The sequence below is a fragment of the Panthera onca genome, chromosome A2 (assembly GCF_046562875.1).
Source record: "Panthera onca isolate mPanOnc1 chromosome A2, mPanOnc1 haplotype 2, whole genome shotgun sequence".
NCBI lineage: Eukaryota > Metazoa > Chordata > Mammalia > Carnivora > Felidae > Panthera > Panthera onca.
This window is the reverse complement of record NC_138340.1, coordinates 11,009,017-11,030,275: the sequence shown is the minus strand read 5'-3', so window position 1 is coordinate 11,030,275 and position 21,259 is coordinate 11,009,017. Positions and strand designations below refer to the sequence as shown.

The following is a 21,259-nucleotide window of genomic DNA, read 5'->3' as shown; positions in this document are numbered from 1 at the left end:
GAAACCCTACCATAGTCACTGGGAAAACCTGATTAGCTAAAATAGATCTCCCAGTGGAGTGTACTTAGAAAGGCAAATTTGAATAAACAGTTCGACCTGATATGTTCTTCGTATCGGCCTGACCATGAATATGAGGAAGCAAACGTTTGAAACACTCATTTTGTGACACACAAAATATTTCTGTCATTTTTTAAAAAAAATCACAGTTCGTGCTTTGCACCTATTTATTAAAGCATGGAAGATGGTGTTCACCACTGAGGGAGTTTATTTATCGAGGCGCAGGATTGCTTAGTGTCTTCTACGTTTCATCACTGAATTATCTTCCTGTTTCTGCTTGAAAACTTCTAATGTGATCCACTCATATGATTCTTTCCGTTGTTACACGAAATAGCTTCCTTTTCCTGATATATGTCACAAGTCCCATGGGATGGTGAATGCACAGTATCAGCAACATGTATGTAATACGTCCTTTCTGCTGTGAAATCTCTTCCACCTGCTTGACCAGAGGACGCTTCACCCAAGAACTGCATGTCCTGCCAGTCATGTGGGTCAGGGTTACCAGTTCTTCTGCACAAATGGGTATGTCCATCAGAGTCTCCCAGGCTGAAGAGTAGCCCTGTTCAATCTGCTAAATAAATCCTTCTTTGTTTAAAAAAAAAATAACATGTGAAAGGGACTGGAGATTAGGATGTGGGCATATATGATAGTGCTTTATTCTCCTTACTGTAAAGGCTTTTTCATCAGGGTACTATTTTGGTCACTTATAAAAGCAATAAACACAGATTTCTCACAGCCTGAAGAATGAGCGAATACACGATCCTTTCACAATTACAGGCACGCAAGAACAAGATTTGGTGCAGAAACCTTCACGCTACCCACACTTATCTCTAACACAGGATCATCTTCTTGCTAATCAAACAGTGGTCCTCAGACTCAGACCTGCACTTCAGCATCACCCAGGAGCTTGGAGAAATGCAGAATCGCTAAAATTTTGCACTTGTAGTGGGATCCGTGTGGATTCACGGGCACAGTGAAGTTGGAGACATGCTGGTCTAGCTGGGTTTCTCACCGTTTATGGTGAGACATTGGTGGCAGGATAACAGGAATTTGGGGGTGCTTTCCTGGGGACTGTAGGTGTTTGGCAGGTTCCCTTCAGATTTTGACAGACGTCCCAGGGGAAAATTCATTTCTGGCTGAAACCAGGACCCCAAGTTTGAGAACTGGAAGCATCCTGACAGAATCAAACTCAAGGGACACCACATACTCAGATATTAAATTTGGACAGATGACAAGACACGACCAAGCAGCATTTATACATCATAAAATGTAGTTCATAATCTCAGGGATAAGATTTTATAAAGATTAAATCCAAACTCCCTGTGAGATGTTAAGCTCACATTGTAGTACATAACTAGATCTCAATACATCTGTTAAATTTAAGGACGATTTTATAACAAGGGACCAAATGACAGCTTTTAACGTCTTATAAAACAAGTGACAGAAAAAGTGTCTTGAAGCCAATCTCTGTGGCACCCAAGTTTTATTATCAGAAGTCATTTCTCTGCTTTATTATTTTTTCTTTTTTTTAATATATGAAATTTATTGTCAAAGTGGTTTCCATACAACACCCAGTGCTCATCCCAACAAGTGCCCTCCTCCCTGCCCATCACCCACTTTCCCCTCTCCCCCACCCCCCACCTACCCTCGGTTTGTTCTCAGTCCTCAAGAGTCTCTTATGTTTGCCTCCCTCCCTCTAACTCTCGTTTCCCCTTCCCCTCCCCCATGCTCTTCTCTTAAGTTTCTCAAGATCCACCTATGAGTGAAAACATACGGTATCTGTCTCTGCCTGACTTCTTTCACTTAGCATAACACTCTCTAGTTCCATCACGTTGCTGCAAATGGCAGGATTTCATTCTTCCTCATTGCCAAGTAGGATTGCATTGTGTATATAAACCACAACTTCTTGATCCTTTCATCAGTTGATGGACATTTGGGCTCTTTACATAATTTGGCTGTTGCTGAAAGCGCTGCTCTAAACGTTGGGGTGCACGTGCCCCTGTGTGTCAGCACTCTTGTGTCCTTGGGTAGATTCCTAGTGGCGCTCTTGATAAGAACAGTAGACACTGGGTTACCTCGTGGGCTCAGTGGGTTCATCTTCCGTGTCTTGATTGCGGCTTAGGACATGACCCCATGGTCTGGAACTGAGCCCCCAGATTGCTTCTGCAGTGAGCATGGAGACTGCTTGGGATTCTCTCTCTCCCTCTTTCTCTGACTCTCTCTCTAAAATAAATAAATAAACATTTAAAAAGCTTCTCTTTGTCCCTCTCTCTCTCCCTTCCTCTCCCCAACTCATGCTCTCTCTCTCCCTCTCTCTCAAAAACAAACAAAGAGACAGACAGACAGCACTGGAAATGCTACATCTGGGTCCCTAGGATAGGCAATGCTTGGAAGGCAATGAGGACTAATCCCGGAGGGTTCCTAGGTCTTAGACTTGGAGGAAAGTGTGTCTCGGCCAAGATAAGGTGCCACAAGATTTACACATCAGGAAGGGGACAAGTTCAGGGAAAAGGGGAGGAAAAAAAGAACTGCATTCACTTGGTCTCTGACCTAGTCTTTTGGGAACCGAGATTCATTAGGAAAAAATACTTGTGTCCAGAGCAGTTTTCCACTTGGGAATATGAGATCAGAGGCTGGGGTACCAAGAGGGAAATGAGCTAATGAGCGGATACGGGGAGCTGTAAATACTCTCTGGTCTCCTGTTAGCCTGTGCAAACTTCGATGGGAAGGGGCAAGGTCTCCCTTGTTCTTCCAGGCCCTAATTATGGCTGGGGCCCATGCTTTACTCCGTCCTGCTGTCTCAGCTGAGAACAGAGCTTTAGTCCCTACCATCTGCAGTCCAGGGAGGCATTCAGACTTGTCACAAGGAGACCTTGTCAGACACCCCAGCCAGGTGAGCCCAATGGCCCGGTGCACCATGGATGACAGGGTCAGAAGAATGGAAGCCAAGTTCATTAACCTGTCTTCGCCTGAGAGCCAATTCAACTTAGTGCAGGACAGGTGATCGCTGTGTTCATTTGTTTGGTTAAGTGATGTATTTATTCAGTGGCTGTGTCAGTTTCACAGAGTGGATGCTCACACTTTCGTTGATCTTCCATATTCTATTACTTTAACTTACTATTAAGGCAATGGCAGTTTATTTTACCACCCGGTGACTCAGGAACCACACAAGTTGCTTAGATAATTGCTCTGCCTCATCCGTTTCAGTCACCACCACCCCCACTCTCTGCCTCGATGTCTGTTGAACAGACTTTTTTATGTTTGTGTAAATCACAGCAGAAACTTGCCGTTCCAATATGGAGCCTCAAATTCATGTGTCCATGGGAGGCTTAAGAACTGGCATTTCTGGGAACCATTTCTATACTTTGCAGGTAAAAGATCGCTGATCTGGCCTCACTGGATTATTTGTTTTTCAGGTGTGGAGTTTGGAGTGTTCTTTATAGATTTTGGATACTAGCCCTCTGTCCGATATGTCATTTGCAAGTATCTTTTCCCATTCTGTCAGTTGCCTTTTAGCTTTGTTGATTGTTCCCTTTGCAGCACAGAAGCTTTTTATCTTCATGAGCTTCCGATAGTTAATTTTTGCTTTTAATCCCCTTGCCTTTGGAGATAGAGACACAGAATCTGAAGCAGGCTCCAGGCTCCAAGATGTCAACATAGAGCCCAATACACGATCCCAATGTGGGGCTCAAACTCATGAACCATGAGATTATGACCTGAGCTGAAGTTGGACACCCAACCAACTGAGCCACCCAAATGCCCCATCTACAAGTCATTTAACAAAGAGTTAGTATCTATTCTCTTCAACCTACTCCAAAATATTGAATAGGAAGGAAAGCTTCCAAATACATCAATCAAGCCAACATTACCCTGATGCTGGAACCAGACAACGACACCCCCAAAAAAGAAAACTATAGACCAGTATCCTTGATGAAGATAGATGCAAAAATCCTCAGGAAAATCCTAGCAAACCACACACGACAGTACATTAAAAAGATCATTCACCATGATCAGGTAGGATTTATTTCAGGGATACAAGGGTGTTTCAATATTTTGAAAATCAATGTTATACACATCAACAAAATGAAGGATAAAAATCATATGATCATCTCAATAGATGAAGAAAAATCATTTGACAAAATTCAACATTCTCCATGATAAAACCTCAGTAAAGTGGGGTTAGAGGCAACATATCTCCACATAATAAAGGCCACCTATGAAAATCCCATAGGTAGCATCATACTCAATGGTGAAAAGTGGAGAGATTTTCCCCCAATGTCAGGAAGAAGAAAATATGTCCACTCACACTTATTCAACATAGTACTGGAGGTCCTAGCCACAGCAATCAGACAAGAAAAAGAAATAAGGGATATCCATATTGTTAAAGAAGTTAAACTGTCACTATTTGCAGATGACTAGATACTATACATGGCAAATCCAAAAGAATCTACCAAAACATTCCTAGAAGTATGGATAAAGAAGATGTGGTATATATACATACAATATACAATCAAAAAGAGTGAAATCTTGCCATTCGAAAGAATGTGGATGGAACTAGAGTGTATTATGCTAAGCGAAATAAGTCAGTCAGAAAAAGACAAATATATCATTTCACTCATTTGTGGAATTTAAGAAACAAAACAGAAGAACATAGGGGAAGTGAGGGAAAATAATAACAGAAGGAGTAAAACCATAAGAGACTCTTGAATACATAGAATAGGCTGGTGGTTCCTGGAGGGGAGGTGATTCAGGGTTAGCTAAATGGGTGATGGGCATTTATCTAAGGAGGGCACTTATTGGAATGAGCACTGAGTGTTCTATAGAAGTGATGAATCACTGGGTTCTACTCATGAAACCAATACTACAGTGCATGTTAATTAACTTGATTTTACGTACATACATACATATAAAATTACTAGATGTATTACATTAATTCAGTAAAGTACAAGATACAAAATAAATACCCAGTAATCAGCAACGTTTCTGTACCTTAACAACGAAGCAGCTGAAAGAAAAACATTTAAAAACACCATTTACAATTGTACCAAAAAGAATAAAATATTTAGGAATCAACTTAGCCAAAAAGTGAAAGACCTATGTTCCAAAAACTATAATACACTGGTGAAAGAAATTGAAGGTAACATAAATAAATAGAAAGATATTCCATGCTCATGGATTGGAAGAATTATTCTTGTGAAAATGTCCATATTACCCAAAGCAAAGCAATCGACAGATTCATTGCAATCTCTATCAAAATACCAACAGCAGTTTTCACAAAACTAGAGCAAATAATACTAAAATTCGTATGGAACTATAGAGGATCCTGCATAGCCAAAGCAATCCTGAGAAAAAAGAACAGACCTACCAGGTTTCAAGATATACTCCAAAGCTGTAGTAATCAAGACAGTATGCTTTTGGCACAGAAATAGACACATAGGTCAGTGGGACAGAATAAAGACCCCAGAAATAAAATATGACTAAATGGGTTTAATCTATTACTTGGATGTGAATTTTAAAAAAAATTTAAAAAGGTGAGACTATGGGGAAAAGACAGTCTTTTCAATAAATGGTGCTGGGAAAACTGGGCAGATACATGTAAAACAATGAAACAGGACAACTTTCTTACACCATACACAAAAACAAAAATGGATGAAAAACCTAAATGTGAGACATGAAACTGCCCGAAAAGAACACAGGCAGTAATTTCTCTGACATCAGCTATAGCAACATTTTTCTAGACAAGTCTCCTAAGGCTAGGGAAACAAAAGTAAAGATAAACTATTGGGATTCCATCAAAATTAAAAGATTTTACACAGTAAAGGAGACAAGAAAACAAAACAAAACAAAACAAACCTGATCTATTGAATGGGAGAAGGTATTTGCAAATGATATATCTGATAAAAGGTTAATATCTAAAATACACAAAAAATTCATACAACTAAGCAACAACAAAAAAAACCCAAACCATCCACTTAAAAATTGGGCAGAGGTTCTGAATTGACACGTCTCTAAAGAAGACATCCAGATGGCCAACAGACAAATGAAGAGATTTCATCATCACTCATCATCAGGGAAATGTAAATCAAAACCACGATGAGATACCACCTCACACAGGTCAGAAGGGCTAAAATCAGAAACACAGCAAACAAGTGCTTGTGATGAAGTGGAGAAAAAGGCACCTCACACACTGCTGGTGGGAATGCAGCCACTGTGGAAAGCAGTATGGAGGGCCCTCAAAACTTGGAAATAGAACGACAACATGATCCAATAAGTCCATTACTGTTTCCAAAGAAAAGAAAAACGCCAATTTCAAAACATATATGCACCCCTATGTTTATTGCAGTATTCTTTACAACAGACAAGATATGGAAGCAACCTAAGTGTCTGTCAATAGAGGAATGGATAAGGAAAATGTGGCGTACACACACACACACACACACACACACACACACACGAATATTTATCTGATGTGTCATTCACAAACATCTTCTCCCATTCTTTGGGCAGCCTTTTAATTATCTTGTTGTTTTCTTCACTGTGCAGAAGCTTTTTACTTTGGTGAAGGTCCAATAGTTCATGTTTGCTTTTGCTTCCCTTGCCTCCTGCAACACGTCTAATAAGAAGTTGCTAAATCCGAGGCCAAAGAAATGGCTACCTGTGTTCTCCTCCGGGATTTTGATGGTTTCCTGCCTCACGTTTAGGTCCTTTGTCCATTTTGAATTCATCTTTGTGTATGGTGTAAGCAAGTGATCCAGCTGACTTTGCATGTTGCTACCCAATTTTCCAGCATCATTTTTGAAGAGACCGCCTTTTTTCCATTGGATATTTTTTCCTGCTTTGGTGAAGATTGCCCGTATCATTGTGGGTCCATTTCTGGGTTCTCTATTGTGTTTCATTGATCTGTGTGTCCGTTTTTGTGCCAGTACCATACTGTCTTGATGACTACAGCTTTGTAATACACCTAGAATTACCAAATGTTTTATAAATGTCAACTTTTAGCCTGCATTAAAAATACAAAACTCCTAGTTGATTTGTCAAAAGAATTATGAATCCAAGGATTATTGTACCCATGGTTTTACAGCAAATGAACACATCTTTGCTTGGTGGAGAGGGAATAGGTATTTTCTAGACTATCAGGAGTTGTGTTCCCACCACAACCCATGTTTTAAAGAACCAAGGGTCATAGTCAACACAGGTTCCTGAGCCATAGATTTGGAAAAAAACTTTCACTCAGGTCTGTGAAAAGTTTCAATGTTAGAGCTCTGGAGCCAGGAAGTTCGAGGAGGAGTAATAAAAATCGGATATGCCTGAATTCTAACCTGTATCTTGGGAACAGAGAATCTACAGAAAAAAATTCCATGCTGCCCAGATATGTTCCCATGGGGAGACGGGCTCAGGGGTTGGAGTAATAATGGGAAACGTGTCTAAGGAGTTGGTGCAGAGAACAGATACAGCAAACATAAGGAGCTATAAATATTTCCTCTGCTGCAGATCCAGGCATGTTTAACCCGAAGCTGGAGAAGACGTGGTTTTTGCATTTGGATTCTTAAGCCTGGCTTGAATGCTTCACTCCTTCCTGTTCTGGGAATACAGCTTCACTCTCCATCATCAACCAACAGGAAGGAATTCAGGCTTCCACCTGGAGACGTTCCTCTCACAGACCCCATCCAGGTGAGGCTCAGAGCTCAGCAGGTATTTCAGGAAAGGTTCAGAGAGATTGGTAGCTGAAAGCTATTTAATAGACTATTTAATAGACTATTTAATAGCCTGTGAGAATATTAAAAGGAACTACACCCACGAAGACTCATGAGGGAGAGGACTCCTTGCTTCAGAAAGAGGAGATGGGATTTTCAGGATAGAGAAGAGGTGAAAAACTCCAAACGGACCAGGGGGTGACTCCAAGCAGAGGGAAGCAGGGGTCTAGAGGCTCTGAGACCTGAGCTGGGCCTTCCGGGGAAGCTACAACTCAGGCTCGGTGTGTGTGAGATCGAAGGGGTGAGGCGGTGTGAGTGTGAATGAAGGCAGTGGGTCGGTCAGGGGAGGCAAGCCAAGTGTTGGAAGGTATGGAATTGGGGGTTCATTCTCCAGGGGGGAGTCACTGGGAAGGGGTCAAGGTGGACAGTCGTGTAATTGCAATATTAGAAAGACCTCTTGGGTACTTGTGACTATCGGCTAGAGAGGCGCCAGCCCATGATAGGTGGAGACAGGACAAGGAACTGAAATAAGCCAGTGGATTTGGGACCCCAGAGGTGGGGAAGCGATGGGGACTTTGAGAGAAGAAAAAAAATCAGCCAAATCTCCTCGCCAGTGAGAAGCACTCATTGTCAACATAGGGAGCCGTGCTAAGCTCTGTATGGCGTATTCACTAAATCTGCCAACTACCTGAGCGGGATAGATACCTCTAGCCCTACCATTTGGGGGAAGGATATTAGCATTGACAACAGTTTGGCTGGGAAGGTGGGGGAAGAGAAGAGAGGGAAACAAACCACAGGAGATTCATAGGGGTAGAGAGCAAACTCAAGGTTGATGGAGGAGGTGGGTGGGGATGGGCTAGATGGGTGGTGGGATTAAGGAGGGCAATGGCCGCCATGAGCACTGGGTGTGGTAAGTGATGAATCACTGAATTCTGCTCCTGAGACCAATATTACGCTGTATGTTACCTGACTCGAATTTACAGGGGGGAGAAAAAGAATAGTTTGGTTGGTTCTCCAAGTCCAAATAGCAAACGTGTGGAGATCCCCAATTCAAAACCGGTTTCTGATTGTAAAAGTTTAGCATTTTATATCATTTAGAAAAGTTGTTCTTTAGCAAATAATTTTCTAAAACCCCCCACTTTTCTTGTACCCTGTGTATTTCCTTTTGTGAATTGTGGGTGTCTTCCCTTGTTATTCTGGTGGGATGTCTTGCTAACATGAAGACATTCCTACTTTTTCTTTTGGAAAGATTGCTTTTTGCCGCTTTATTATTCTGGGCATCAAGGAGATGTGCCTGGGGTTGGGGTGTCACCAGAACCAGGGACACTTTCTCGTCATCATCACCAGAGGCCACCTGAGCTCATTAGATCCTTCTCCCCACTTTTCTTGCTCTCAGTTTTCGAATTTGATTTTTGTTTCTGTAAATACTGGACACAAAATGATCACCTTAAAATCGAGACCCATATCTACATGCTCACTGGAGACTTATCTACTAGAATTTGGATGTTTTTGCAACTTATACGAAAGACAGTCTGATATTGCACAGCTTGCCTTGTATCATTGTTTGCCTAATTATTGCGACTGGAGGTGAGAATAGTCTGGTTGTGACATGGTCCAAGGAGGCTATAGAGCATGCGTGTGTGTGTGTGTGTGTGTGTGTGTGTGTGTGTGTGTGTGTGATGAGCAGTTCTCAAGACAGAGGTCCTGGAACCCATACCTCCAATACATGACCCTTAATATACAGGTGCCAGATTACTACTGACAACGAATATAAGAAGGGTGCCTATTTCTATTCAAAGATTCCTTGGAAACGAAATTAATAAAGTGCAAGGAACACCATGTGAAGGAGGGGTTCCTTGTGCCGGGAAGTTTCATCAGTGTCCGGGAGGCCACCTCATTCCTCCACATTCCCTGCCACCACCTCTCATCAGTCTTCCTCTCGCTCCTTCCCCTGGACACACTGGCTTTCTTTTGAGCCTGGGTCTTTAACACAATATGCAAACAACAAAAGGCAGGATGGTGAAGGGGAGTGGGAGACACTGGCTTCCGGTTGAGGAATTCCTTTCATGTTCAAGAAGGGGAGACTCACAGGAGTAAAAGGCCCAGCGGAGGGAATACTGTCAGTGATGCTGTCACAGGCTGTGTGGTGACAGATGGCAGCTCCAAGCCTGGTGAGCAGGGCGTGATGTTGACACTTGTCGAATCACTGTGTGGCGCCCCCCAAACTAACGTGACCTGGTGTGTCGACCACCCTCATGCTTTAAAAAATTAATTTAAAAAACCCACGTCTTTCCTCAGAGCCGTCGCACTCATAGTTCCCTCCGACGGGCACGCTCTTCCCCAGAGGACCTTGTGTCTCCTGTCTCCTCGAGGGCTCTGTTTACATGTGTGCCTGTGTGCCCGAACAACCAAGAAGAACCATGCCTCCATCCACGCTTCCCTTTACACAGCCTTTGTTTTTCTTCACAGCACCTGTCACCCCTGATATTTTATCTGGTCTCCTTTGCTTATCCCCTTTCTCCATCACTGAACCCTCCAGGCTTTTGTTTCTAGACACTTATACACTTTGCGTGAAGGTTAGTCAGTGCTCAAGGTTATTCCTCAAACGGGTGACAGAATTCCTCATTAAAAGTATAGAAAATATGAGCACTTGGGGAAAATGTTAAGTGTGGGAAGTGAATACCTATTCAGAGCTGGCATGGAGATGCTGAGCGGGGACAAGTTCCATACAAAAATGATGAATATTCACTTTTGAATGCAAAATAAGAATCGTAGAATTTCAATGATATTTGCAATGTTCATTATTGAGAAAATCAGTCATGTTATTTTTTTTTTTTTTTTTGTTCCCTGGTAGTCACCTCCAGCACATGAATCCAGGAAATGATACACAAATTTCAGAATTTTTTCTTCTGGGATTTTCAGAGCGACCAGAACTGCAGCCCCTCATATTTGGGCTTTTCCTCTCCATGTACCTGATCACTGTGTTTGGCAACCTGCTCATCCTCCGGGCCGTCAGCTCTGACTCCCACCTCCACACGCCCATGTACTTCTTCCTGGCCAACCTGTCCTTTGGTGACATCTGTGTCACCTCCACCACCGTCCCAAAGATGCTCTGGAACATCCAGACACAGAGCAAAGTCATAACCTATGAGAACTGCATCACACAGATGTATTTTTTCCTGCTCTTTGCAGGATTAGACATCTTTCTTCTGACAGTGATGGCCTATGACCGCTTTGTGGCCATCTGTCACCCCCTACACTACATGGTCATCATGAATCCCCGGCTCTGTGGGCTGCTGGTTCTGGTGTCCTGGATCATGTGTGTCCTGAACTCCTTGTTACAAACCTTAATGGTGTTGGGCTGTCCTTCTGTACAACCTTGGAAATCTCCCACTTTTTCTGTGAACTCAATCAGGTGATCCAACTTGCCTGTTCTGACACCTCTATTAATAACTTGGTGATGTATCTTGTAGCTGTGCTGCTGGGTGGTGCTTCCCTGGCCGGGATCCTTTACTCTTACTCTAAGATAGTTTCCTCCATACGTGGGATCTCATCAGCTCAGGGCAAGTATAAGGCATTTTCCACCTGTGCATCTCACCTGTCAGTTGTCTCCTTATTTTACTGTACAGCCCTAGGAGTGTACCTCAGCTCTGCTGCTACCCAGAGCTCCCACTCAAGTGCCACAGCCTCGGTGATGTACACGGTGGTCACGCCCATGCTGAATCCCTTCATCTACAGCCTGAGGAACAAAGACATAAAGAGGGCTCTGAAAAGAATCGTTGGGGTTCCAGGGATGTAAGGGCCAATTGTCCTGGGGCTGAAGATGTGCCCATGATTGCAGGGCTCAGAGCCTCAGAGACAGGAGCTGCTATCCCTTTATCAGACTGTGGAAGTAGAATCTGATCTTTCTAATTCTTTCCTGGAATTTCCATTTGTTTGATTTCAACTTCTCTATACATTTAAGTAAATCATTTTATTAAGCTTCTGCTCTGCCTGATGTACAGTTTATCCTTTGTCCATTTTCATACGTTCCCAATGTTTTCCCCATCCTCGGGTCACAAAGGCCTAGAAATTTCTGTATCTTACAATGGGAAAGTTGGATTTCTTTTTCTTTTTCTTTTCAAGATTTTATTTAAATTCATGTTAGTTAACATATAGTGTAGTATTGGTTTCAGGAGTAGAACTTAGTGATTCATCATTTACATGCAACACCTACCACTCATTACAAGTGCCCTCGTTCATGCCCATCACACATTTAACCCATCCCCCCACTCACCTCCCTCCAGCAACCTTCACTTTCTTCCCTATCATTAAGAGTCTCTTATGGTTTGCCTCCCTCTCGTTTCTATTGTATTTTTCAGAAGTTGGATTTCTTAAAAATATTTTCATTTCAAATGACTTCTATCATGCCAAGTAGATTTCCCCAAGATTTCCCAAAAGAATAATCATTCCTCATATGGGAGGAAACTACACTTGGCCACTAAGCTCTTTACATAATTCTGTTGTCCGGGAGAATACAAAACCACAGTGTTCACCTTGAGTCTGTCAATCTTTTTATATCATTACCTTAACTACTCTTCCTGAGAATGTGGACTCTAACAGTGTTCCTTAAAATGAACAGGCTAAATGTCAGGCTATTGACATCGATGTCTAAGGTAGGAAAGCCCAGGCACTCACCTATGCCCATGAACATTCCCACAGACATTTCCCTGACCAGAGCCTATGCTGTGACTGCACTGGCCCTTGGGGTACCTACTGTGATTGCAAGGCACACCTCCACAACACCCATCTGGGAACTCTAAAAACACAAGGTTCATTACTCACAAACGCTGAGGGCACATGGGATTCCCAAAGGCCATTCAAGGAGGTCTCAGAGAGGGAGAGACTTTAACAGGGAAAGAAAGAGAGCACTATGAAGGATCTGGCTCTTGGGGGGTCCATGGGGGGAGTGACTATGTTTTTCTGGGCTCATTTTTTATGGATGAATTTAAAACACGAGTGGAGTTGGAGGATGGGCCGAATGGGCCAAGGAGAGGGGGAATGGAGGTATGGAATGATAAATAATGAGAATGGAAGACACAGTGTGTGGAATATAGTCATCGATGATGTACTAGGGGTATAATGGGACAGGTGTCAGTACACCTGTGTGAGCCCCGCATAAAGTACAGAGAAGTTGAATCACTGTATTGCAGACCTGAAACTAAGGTAACATCGTGTGTCAACTACACTCATGTAAACAGTTAAAGAAAAGGAATAATAGAATATTATCCCCCAGTACTCAAAAATAACAACAGCAAAGACCAGACAAAAAGCCCAGTAACGGAATGTGGGCACCGAACGGGAAAAGCGGGGTCACTCACAGTTGTTACCTAGATTACCAGGGCTTTCTAATGGGGGGATTTGTGGGAGGGGGGGCCTGCATGTTTGTATAGTAACTGAATCATACGCCTGCCAATGTGTTAATATGAATGGTGGTCTTTGAAATGGATGCCTCAGAAATCAAAAGCCTAATGTCAGGCAATTACTGTACAAACAGGCTTCTGTGTCTCATAACTGGACTCTGTTGTTGTTGTTGTTGTTTTTCTGTTATTCAGCCCGGTGTCTAGAGGCCTATCATAGCCACTGGCAAAAACTGATGAGCAAATATGTACCTCCCCGTGGAGTCAACATGGAAAGACAAATTGGAATAAACAGATTGATCTAATTGAACGGGCGGGCCTACGCCGGCCGACTCCATCTTGTTCTGTGTTCTTCACCTTGAGTGACTATGTCCCCGACATGACCCCTTTTCCGGGAAAATCACAGAAACCTCAGACCGCGCCTCCTCCCCTTGAGTAACCTCCCGCTCACCTGTTCAAACTTCCTGATCAAAACACGCCCAGCGACCTGCATAACAGGACTCCGACCCTTCCCCAGCCAATCGGCTGAGGCCACAGCCATTACCTCACCAACTCCCCCTAGACCCTTATAAAACCTTTGTGCTTTTGAAACTCGCTCTCTCTCCCTGGTATCTCACCGCTGTGTTGGTGCAGGTAGGGGATTGAGCTTGAGCTAGCTCGAATAAAGGTTCTTTTGCTTTTGCATCGGACTTGGCTCCCTAGTGGTCTTTGGGGATCACGAATTCTGGGCATAACATTTGGGGGCTCGTCCGGGATCCCCCAGAACCCCGAGGGACCCCCGACCCGGAGAGCCTGACTGGCCACGGTTAGTGTCTGTCTGTTTGTTCTGTCTTTTCTGTGTGAGCTCTCTTCTGGAATTCTGGTAGTGCCCGACGTGGTCTAAGTGGACGCACTGGAGGACCACGGGCCGGGAGTTTCAGAAGACGTTCCGATTCTCCCTTCTGGAGGGACATGGAATCCCCTCAAAGGTCTGAGACGAGGCGGGTCGCTCCCGCTGGTCGGCGTGAGGCCGTCGTCTTTGGAGGGACGTGGAATCCCCTCATCGGTTTTGGAGGGACGTGGAATCCCCTCATCGGTTTTGGAGGGATGTGGAATCCCCTCAAATGTCTAAGCTAGCTTTCAGGTTTGCTTCCATGGAGTTGGAAGATTTTCTAGGGGCCCTCTGTTTGTCTGTTTTTGTGTTTCTCTGTTTGGTTCTGTGGACTTACTGGACGGACATTATGGGACAGACTCAGACTACTCCTCTAAGTATAATGATTGATCACTTTAAGGATGTGAGGGGAAGAGCTAACAACCTCAGTGTGGAAGTCCGAAAGGGTCGGTGGCATTTTTTTTGTTCTAGCGAGTGGCCAACTTTCAATGTCGGATGGCCACCAGAGGGAACCTTCGACCTCCCTACCATCCACCGAGTCAGGAGTATCATCTCTCAGCCTAAGACGGGCCATCTTGATCAGCTCCCTTACATTATCACTTGGCAGGACCTTGTAGAAGACCCACCCTCTTGGCTTAAGCCCTTCCTAGCCCCGCTCCCTCCGGAGCCAAAACCCATTCTTGCTTTGCAGGGGACAAAGAAGAAGAAAAGTCTTATCCAGCCTTCAGCACCCCTCTACCCTGTCTTACAGGGGGGTACTGAAGAAGAATTAATTTTTCCTCCCCCGTATAACCCCTCTAGGATGCTGGAAGAACACCATCCTCCCCCTCCGGGGGAGGCAGACTCTGTTCCGAGAGCGGGAGGCGGAAACGCTCCAGTGGGAAGCCCGCCCTTCACCAGACAAAGGGCTCAGAGGGAGCAATCCGCCTCCGCCGCCGACTCCACTATTCTGCCCCTGCGAGCCACCGGACCCCCAGATGCGGAGGGGAATCAGCCCCATCACTATTGGCCTTTCGCCACTAGTGACCTCTACAATTGGAAAGCTCAGAATCCAAAATTTTCCGAGAAACCGGCAGGGATCATTGATTTATTAGACTCTGTTCTTTTTACCCATCAGCCCACGTGGGACGATTGCCAGCAGCTTTTGCAGGTCCTGTTCACGACTGAAGAAAGAGAAAGAATCCTCAATGGGGCCTGAAAACTAGTTCCGGGCACAGACGGGAATCCCACCACCAACCACGCTCAGATAGATGCCTCCTTCCCCTTAACTCGGCCCCAGTGGGATTTCAACACGGCAGAAGGTAAGGAGAGGCTCCGGGTCTACCGCCAGACTCTAATGGGGGGTCTCCGAATGGCTGCTAGAAAGCCAACCAATTTGGCCAAGGTAGGAAATGTACAACAGGGAAAAGATGAATCCCCAGCTGCCTTTTTAGAACGGATCATGGAGGCATTCCGTACCTATACCCCCATGGATCCAGAGGCTCCGGAAAGCAAGGCAGCTGTTATCATGGCCTTTGTAAACCAATCGGCCATAGACATTAGGAGAAAATTACAGAAAATAGATAGACTAGGAGAAAAAAGTCTGCAGGACTTACTGGTGGTAGCCGAAAAGGTATATAATAACCGGGAGCCTCCTGAGGACAAGCAGGCTCGCACCATGGTGGCTGCCAGCAGTAAGCAGACTCGAGACCTGGCCAGAATACTACTAGCTACCACTGCTGACTCCCCTGAGGAACGAGACCGCCGTCTCCGGCAGCTGGCAGACAACGCAAGAAAAGGTAAAAGAACCACCAAGGGGGGGAAGCAAAGGCTGCAGAAGGATCAGTGCGCATACTGCAAGGAGATAGGGCATTGGGCCAGAGATTGTCTGAAAAGGGCCGGCGGGAAAGGAAGCAAGACTGATCGAGTAAAAGTCCTAGAGCTAGATGAACTAAGTGATTAGGGGAGTCGGGGTTTGGACCCTCTCCCCGAACCCAGGGTAACTCTTAAAGTGGAGGGGACCCCTGTTGACTTCCTTGTCGACACCGGAGCACAACATTCGGTCCTCCGCACCCCACAAGGAAAACTAGCCAGCAAGAAGTCCTGGGTACAAGGGGCAACTGGTATGAGCCAGTATTCATGGACTACCCGAAGAACAGTAGATTTGGGAACGGGCCGGGTATCCCACTCCTTTATGGTAATACCAGAATGCCCCTACCCGCTGTTAGGACGGGACTTACTGACCAAGATTGGAGCTCAGATAACTTTCAGACAAGGGGGGCCTCAGGTCACCGATGGCAAGGGCCACCCCATCCAGGTACTGACCATGAAACTGGAGGATGAATACCTCCTCCACCAGGAGGCACTCCCGAGAAAGGATAATATAGACAGATGGCTACAAGAATTCCCCTCGGTTTGGGCAGAGACTGGGCGGGGGGATGGGACTAGCCGCTCACAGGACCCCAGTCCTGGTAGAGCTCAAGCCAGGAGAGAGTCCGGTAAGGATCAAACAATACCCCATGTCTCAGGAGGCCCGGAAGGGGATCCAGCCACACATCCGGAGACTACGAAGCCTAGGGGTACTAGTTCCTTGCCAGTCTGCCTGGAACACCCCCTTACTGCCGGTCAAAAAGCCTCACACAAATGACTACCGACCGGTACAAGACCTCCGGGAAGTAAATAAGAGGGTCGCGGACATACACCCAACTGTTCCCAACCCATATACTCTCTTGAGCTCCTTGGCGCCCTCCAGGGTCTGGTATACTGTACTAGATTTAAAGGACGCCTTCTTCAGTCTGCCGCTGGCACCCCAGAGCCAACCCCTGTTCGCCTTCGAGTGGCATGATCCGGAGGAGGGCTACAGTGGGCAACTCACCTGGACACGGCTACCTCAGGGATTCAAAAATTCACCCACCATCTTCGACGAGGCACTACACGAGGACCTGGGTGAGTACAGAAGGGAGCACCCTGGCCTCACCCTCCTGCAGTACGTAGATGACATCCTGATTGCTGCCGACATGGCCAAAGACTGTGAGCGAGGGACCCAGGACCTGCTGGCTACCCTGGGGGCTTTAGGGTACCGGGCATCCGCGAAGAAGGCTCAGATATGCAGGGAGAGGGTAAGTTACCTGGGATATATCCTGGAGGGCGGACAGCGGCGGTTATCAGATGCCAGAAAAGAAACTGTCCTAAAGATCCCTACTCCCACCTCCCGAAGAGAAGTGAGGGAATTCCTAGGATCAGCCGGCTACTGCCGCCTCTGGGTTCCAGGTTTTGCTGAGATCGCCAGGCCCCTATATGAAGCTACCAAAGAGGGGAAAACATTTAAATGGACTGAAAAAGAAGAAATTGCCTTTAATCGGTTAAAAAAGGCCCTCCTAAGTGCCCCAGCCCTGGGCCTACCAGACATTACGAAACCCTTCCACCTCTTTGTAGACGAACATAAGGGAATAGCAAAAGGGGTTCTAACTCAAGCCTTAGGCCCCTGGAACCACCCAGTGGCTTACCTGTCTAAGAAACTAGACCCAGTGGCTGCCGGCTGGCCGCCATGCCTAAGAATTATTGCCGCGACAGCACTCCTAGTCAAGGATGCAGACAAACTGACCCTAGGACAGGAGATCTGGATCACGACCCCACACGCCATTGAAGGGGTCCTGAAACAGCCTCCGGATAGATGGATGAGCAATACACGTATGACTCATTACCAGAGCCTCCTACTCAACCCTCCACGAGTGCGGTTCCACCCCAGTGCAGCCCTCAATCCTGCAACCCTGCTGCCCGACCCTGACCTAGGTGCTCCACTACATGACTGTGCGGGAATCCTGGAACAAGTACATGGATTCCAGACGGACCTGACCGACCGGCCCCTCCCCGATGCCGAGGCTACTTGGTTCACTGATGGCAGCAGCTTTGTGCGAGACGGACACAGGTATGCGGGTGCAGCGGTGGTCACCGAAACGGACACCGTATGGGCGGAGGCTCTACCCTCCGGAACGTCAGCCCAGCGAGCGGAGCTCATAGCCCTCACCAAGGCGCTGATGCTGGGAGCTGGAAAACGGCTTAACATCTACACAGACAGCCGTTATGCATTTGCCACAGCTCATATTCATGGGGCAATTTATCAGGAGAGGGGGTTACTGACGGCAGAAGGACGGACTATAAAAAATAAGCAGGAGATACTTAACCTGCTTACGGCCTTATGGCTTCCTGCCAAGCTAGCCATTATCCACTGCCAAGGGCACCAAAAAGCTGATGACCCAGTAGCTAGAGGTAATCGAAAGGCTGACCAGGCAGCCAAGGCAGTAGCCCTTACTCCAGTCCCCACCATGACCATACAACTACCGGACCCAGGAGACCCAGTTTTACCAGACCAGCCCAAATACTCCCAGGAGGAGTTACAGCGGATCAAGAAACTCCCCATGGCCCAGGAGATAAAGGGATGGTGGTATACACCTAACAAGGAGCTCGTGCTGCCAGACCGGCTCGGAGTCTCAATATTAGAGCACATGCATCGGTCTACTCACATGGGGGCCCGAAAATTAAAAGACTTAATCCGACATGCCGGAATCAAGATTCACCAACAGGACACCAAAATAGAGCAAGTTGTATCTGCCTGCAAGACCTGCCAACTCACCAACGCGAAAGCCACATCAAATAAAAAAGGAACCAGGCTCAGAGGCACCAGACCGGGAGCCCAATGGGAAATCGACTTCACTGAAGTCAAACCAGGAAAGTATGGTTATAAATATCTTTTAGTATTTACAGACACCTTCTCTGGCTGGGTGGAGGCATACCCAACCAAGCATGAAACGGCTCAGACGGTGGCTAAGAAGCTACTAGAAGACATCTTACCCAGGTATGGTTTTCCTGCCATGGTAGGATCAGACAATGGACCAGCTTTTATCTCTCAGGTAACACAGGCAGTAGCCAAGGCGGTGGGGGCAAACTGGAAATTACATTGTGCTTATAGGCCCCAGAGCTCAGGACAGGTAGAAAGAATGAATAGAACCCTAAAAGAGACCCTTACCAAATTAACCATGCAGACTGGCGGGGACTGGGTGACTCTCCTACCGTACACCCTTTATCGGGTTAGAAACACTCCTTACACTCTGGGTTTTACTCCCTCCCTACGAGATCATGTTTGGCAGGCCACCCCCTGTTATTCCCAGCCTTCGAGCTGAACTTCTTGCAGAGTTTAAAGATCAAGAACTTTTTCTTTCCTTGAGAGGGCTCCAGAGGGCGCACGAGGACATTTGGCCGCGCCTCCGTGCCATCTACGAGGCTGGCCCGACCCCCACACCTCATCAGTACAAGCCGGGAGACTGGGTCTACGTCAAGAGGCACCACCGAGAGACTCTCGAGCCGCGCTGGAAGGGACCCTACAACGTGGTGTTGACAACCCCCACCGCTCTCAAAGTAGACAGCATCGCGACCTGGGTCCATCACACCCACGTTCGGCCAGCGGACCCCTCCTCGATCCGGAAGGACTTCGTCACGCGATGGGCCATCAGTCGGGACCAACACAACCCGCTCAAGCTCAAGCTCAAGTTACAGCGCATTCGACCCACCTAATATTGGTAACTCTGTTAACTCTGCTTGTCATTGCTCATGCTGCCGGGAGTCCCCACACCCCCCCAAAACATCACCTGGCAGATCATAGATACCAGCTCGGGGACAATACTTAATCAGACCTCCCAGAGCCACCCCAGGGACACATGCTTCCCAGAACTTAGTGTAAAATTCCAAACTCTGTTCCCCTTGTCACCATAAATGCAGCCGGTCCCATGATTGGGTCCGTAAGTTACATGACAAGGGGGGAATGAAAGGGCGGGCCTACGCCGGCCAACTCCATCTTGTTCTGTGTTCTCCACCTTGAGTGACTATGTCCCCGACATGACCCCTTTTCCGGGAAAATCACAGAAACCTCAGACCGCGCCTCCTCCCCTTGAGTAACCTCCCGCTCACCCGTTCAAACTTCCTGATCAAAACACGCCCAGCGACCTGCGTAACAGGACTCCGACCCTTCCCCAGCCAATCGGCCGAGGCCACGACCCTTCCCCAGCCAATCAGCTGAGGCCACAGCCATTACCTCACCAACTGCCCCTAGACCGCTATAAAACCTTTGTGCTTTTGAAACTCGCTCTCTCTCCCTGGTATCTCACCGCTGCGTCGGTGCAGGTAGGGGATTGAGCTCGAGCTAGCTCGAATAAAGGTTCTTTTGCTTTTGCATCGGACTCGGCTCCCTAGTGGTCTTTGGGGATCACGAATTCTGGGCATAACACTAATATGTTCTTGGTGTCAGAGGAGACCATAAACCCGAGGAGGCAAAACACCCATTGTGTTCCTATGCAAAATATTTCTTTTTCATGCGCTGCCTCTATTTATTGAAGCATGGAGGCTTTTGTCCGCAGCTGAGGTGGTTTGTTCACTGAGGTAAGGGGTTGCTTAGTGTTCTGTTTATCTCTGAATTCGCTTCCCATTTCTTCTGAAAGCTTTGCAATGCTACCTACTATCATGAGTCTTCCTACCGTCGCATGAAATAGGTTCCTTTTCCCAGTATTTGTCACAAATGATGGCAAATGAACAGTATCAGCCCCACCCATTTCGTGCCTCCGTCCCGCCCTGAAATCGCTCCCACCTGCACGACCAGAGGATGCTTCACACGAGAGCTGGATGTCCTGCTGGCATGTGGCTCAGTGTCCCCAGTTGTTCTGCACAAACGTGCATGTCCTTCAAACTCTCCCAGTTACCCAGAAGGGAGCCCACTTGTCCGTAACGTCGTGGGAAATAAACTTGAATCACAGAACGATCATGAGTGCTCTCCTCAACGTCAGATCATTTGCCACAAATAAAAATCAGCACATCTTCTAAGTGTCTAAGGTCCGTTCGCTTGGGTTATTGTGTCAGTCAGCTACTGCTGTATAACAGGCAGTACTTGTCAAATGAGGTATCATAATACCTTTACAATCAAATGGAATCATGTGCGTGGGAGCGTTTCTGATCTCTGCTGGGCTCCTCGTGGGTCTGGGGTCAGGTGTGAATCTCTACATTGTGTTTCTCAGGCTCATGCGTGGTGTTGAGCTTGGCTGTAGTGCTCTTCTGTCTTCAACCAATTTATGGTCAGATACTGTTCCCGTTTGGAGGTTAATCTTTTTTCTTTATGGAAATAAACTGCTTTATCATGTGAATTACTTAAATGTAATTCCATCGTTCATACATCCATATTAACATTTGGCGTCCTTCCCCATTAGAAGTGCAAT

General features: G+C 46.3%; 2 protein-coding genes across 3 annotated transcripts; both read left to right on the top strand.

The window, feature by feature from the left end:
- Positions 1 to 10,545: 10,545 nt before the first annotated feature.
- On the top strand, positions 10,546 to 11,550 carry LOC144614151 (olfactory receptor-like protein OLF4). Its single transcript, XM_078436666.2, is given in 3 exon segments — positions 10,546 to 10,587; positions 10,589 to 11,108; positions 11,111 to 11,550. Coding segments are annotated over 3 exon segments (1,002 nt in total).
- A 5,458-nt stretch (positions 11,551 to 17,008) lies between these two features.
- On the top strand, positions 17,009 to 20,254 carry LOC144615733 (uncharacterized). Of its 2 annotated transcripts, none has more exons than XM_078443269.2 (2): positions 17,009 to 18,855; positions 19,226 to 20,254. In XM_078443269.2, the coding sequence occupies exons 1-2, from the start codon at positions 17,018 to 17,020 to the stop codon at positions 19,569 to 19,571; spliced, it is 2,184 nt and encodes a 727-aa protein (XP_078299395.2). In that variant the 5' UTR covers positions 17,009 to 17,017; the 3' UTR covers positions 19,572 to 20,254. The 2 variants fall into 2 exon arrangements, with proteins under 2 accessions (XP_078299395.2, XP_078299396.2); XM_078443270.2 differs by having other exon boundaries at positions 19,236 to 19,486.
- Positions 20,255 to 21,259: the final 1,005 nt, after the last annotated feature.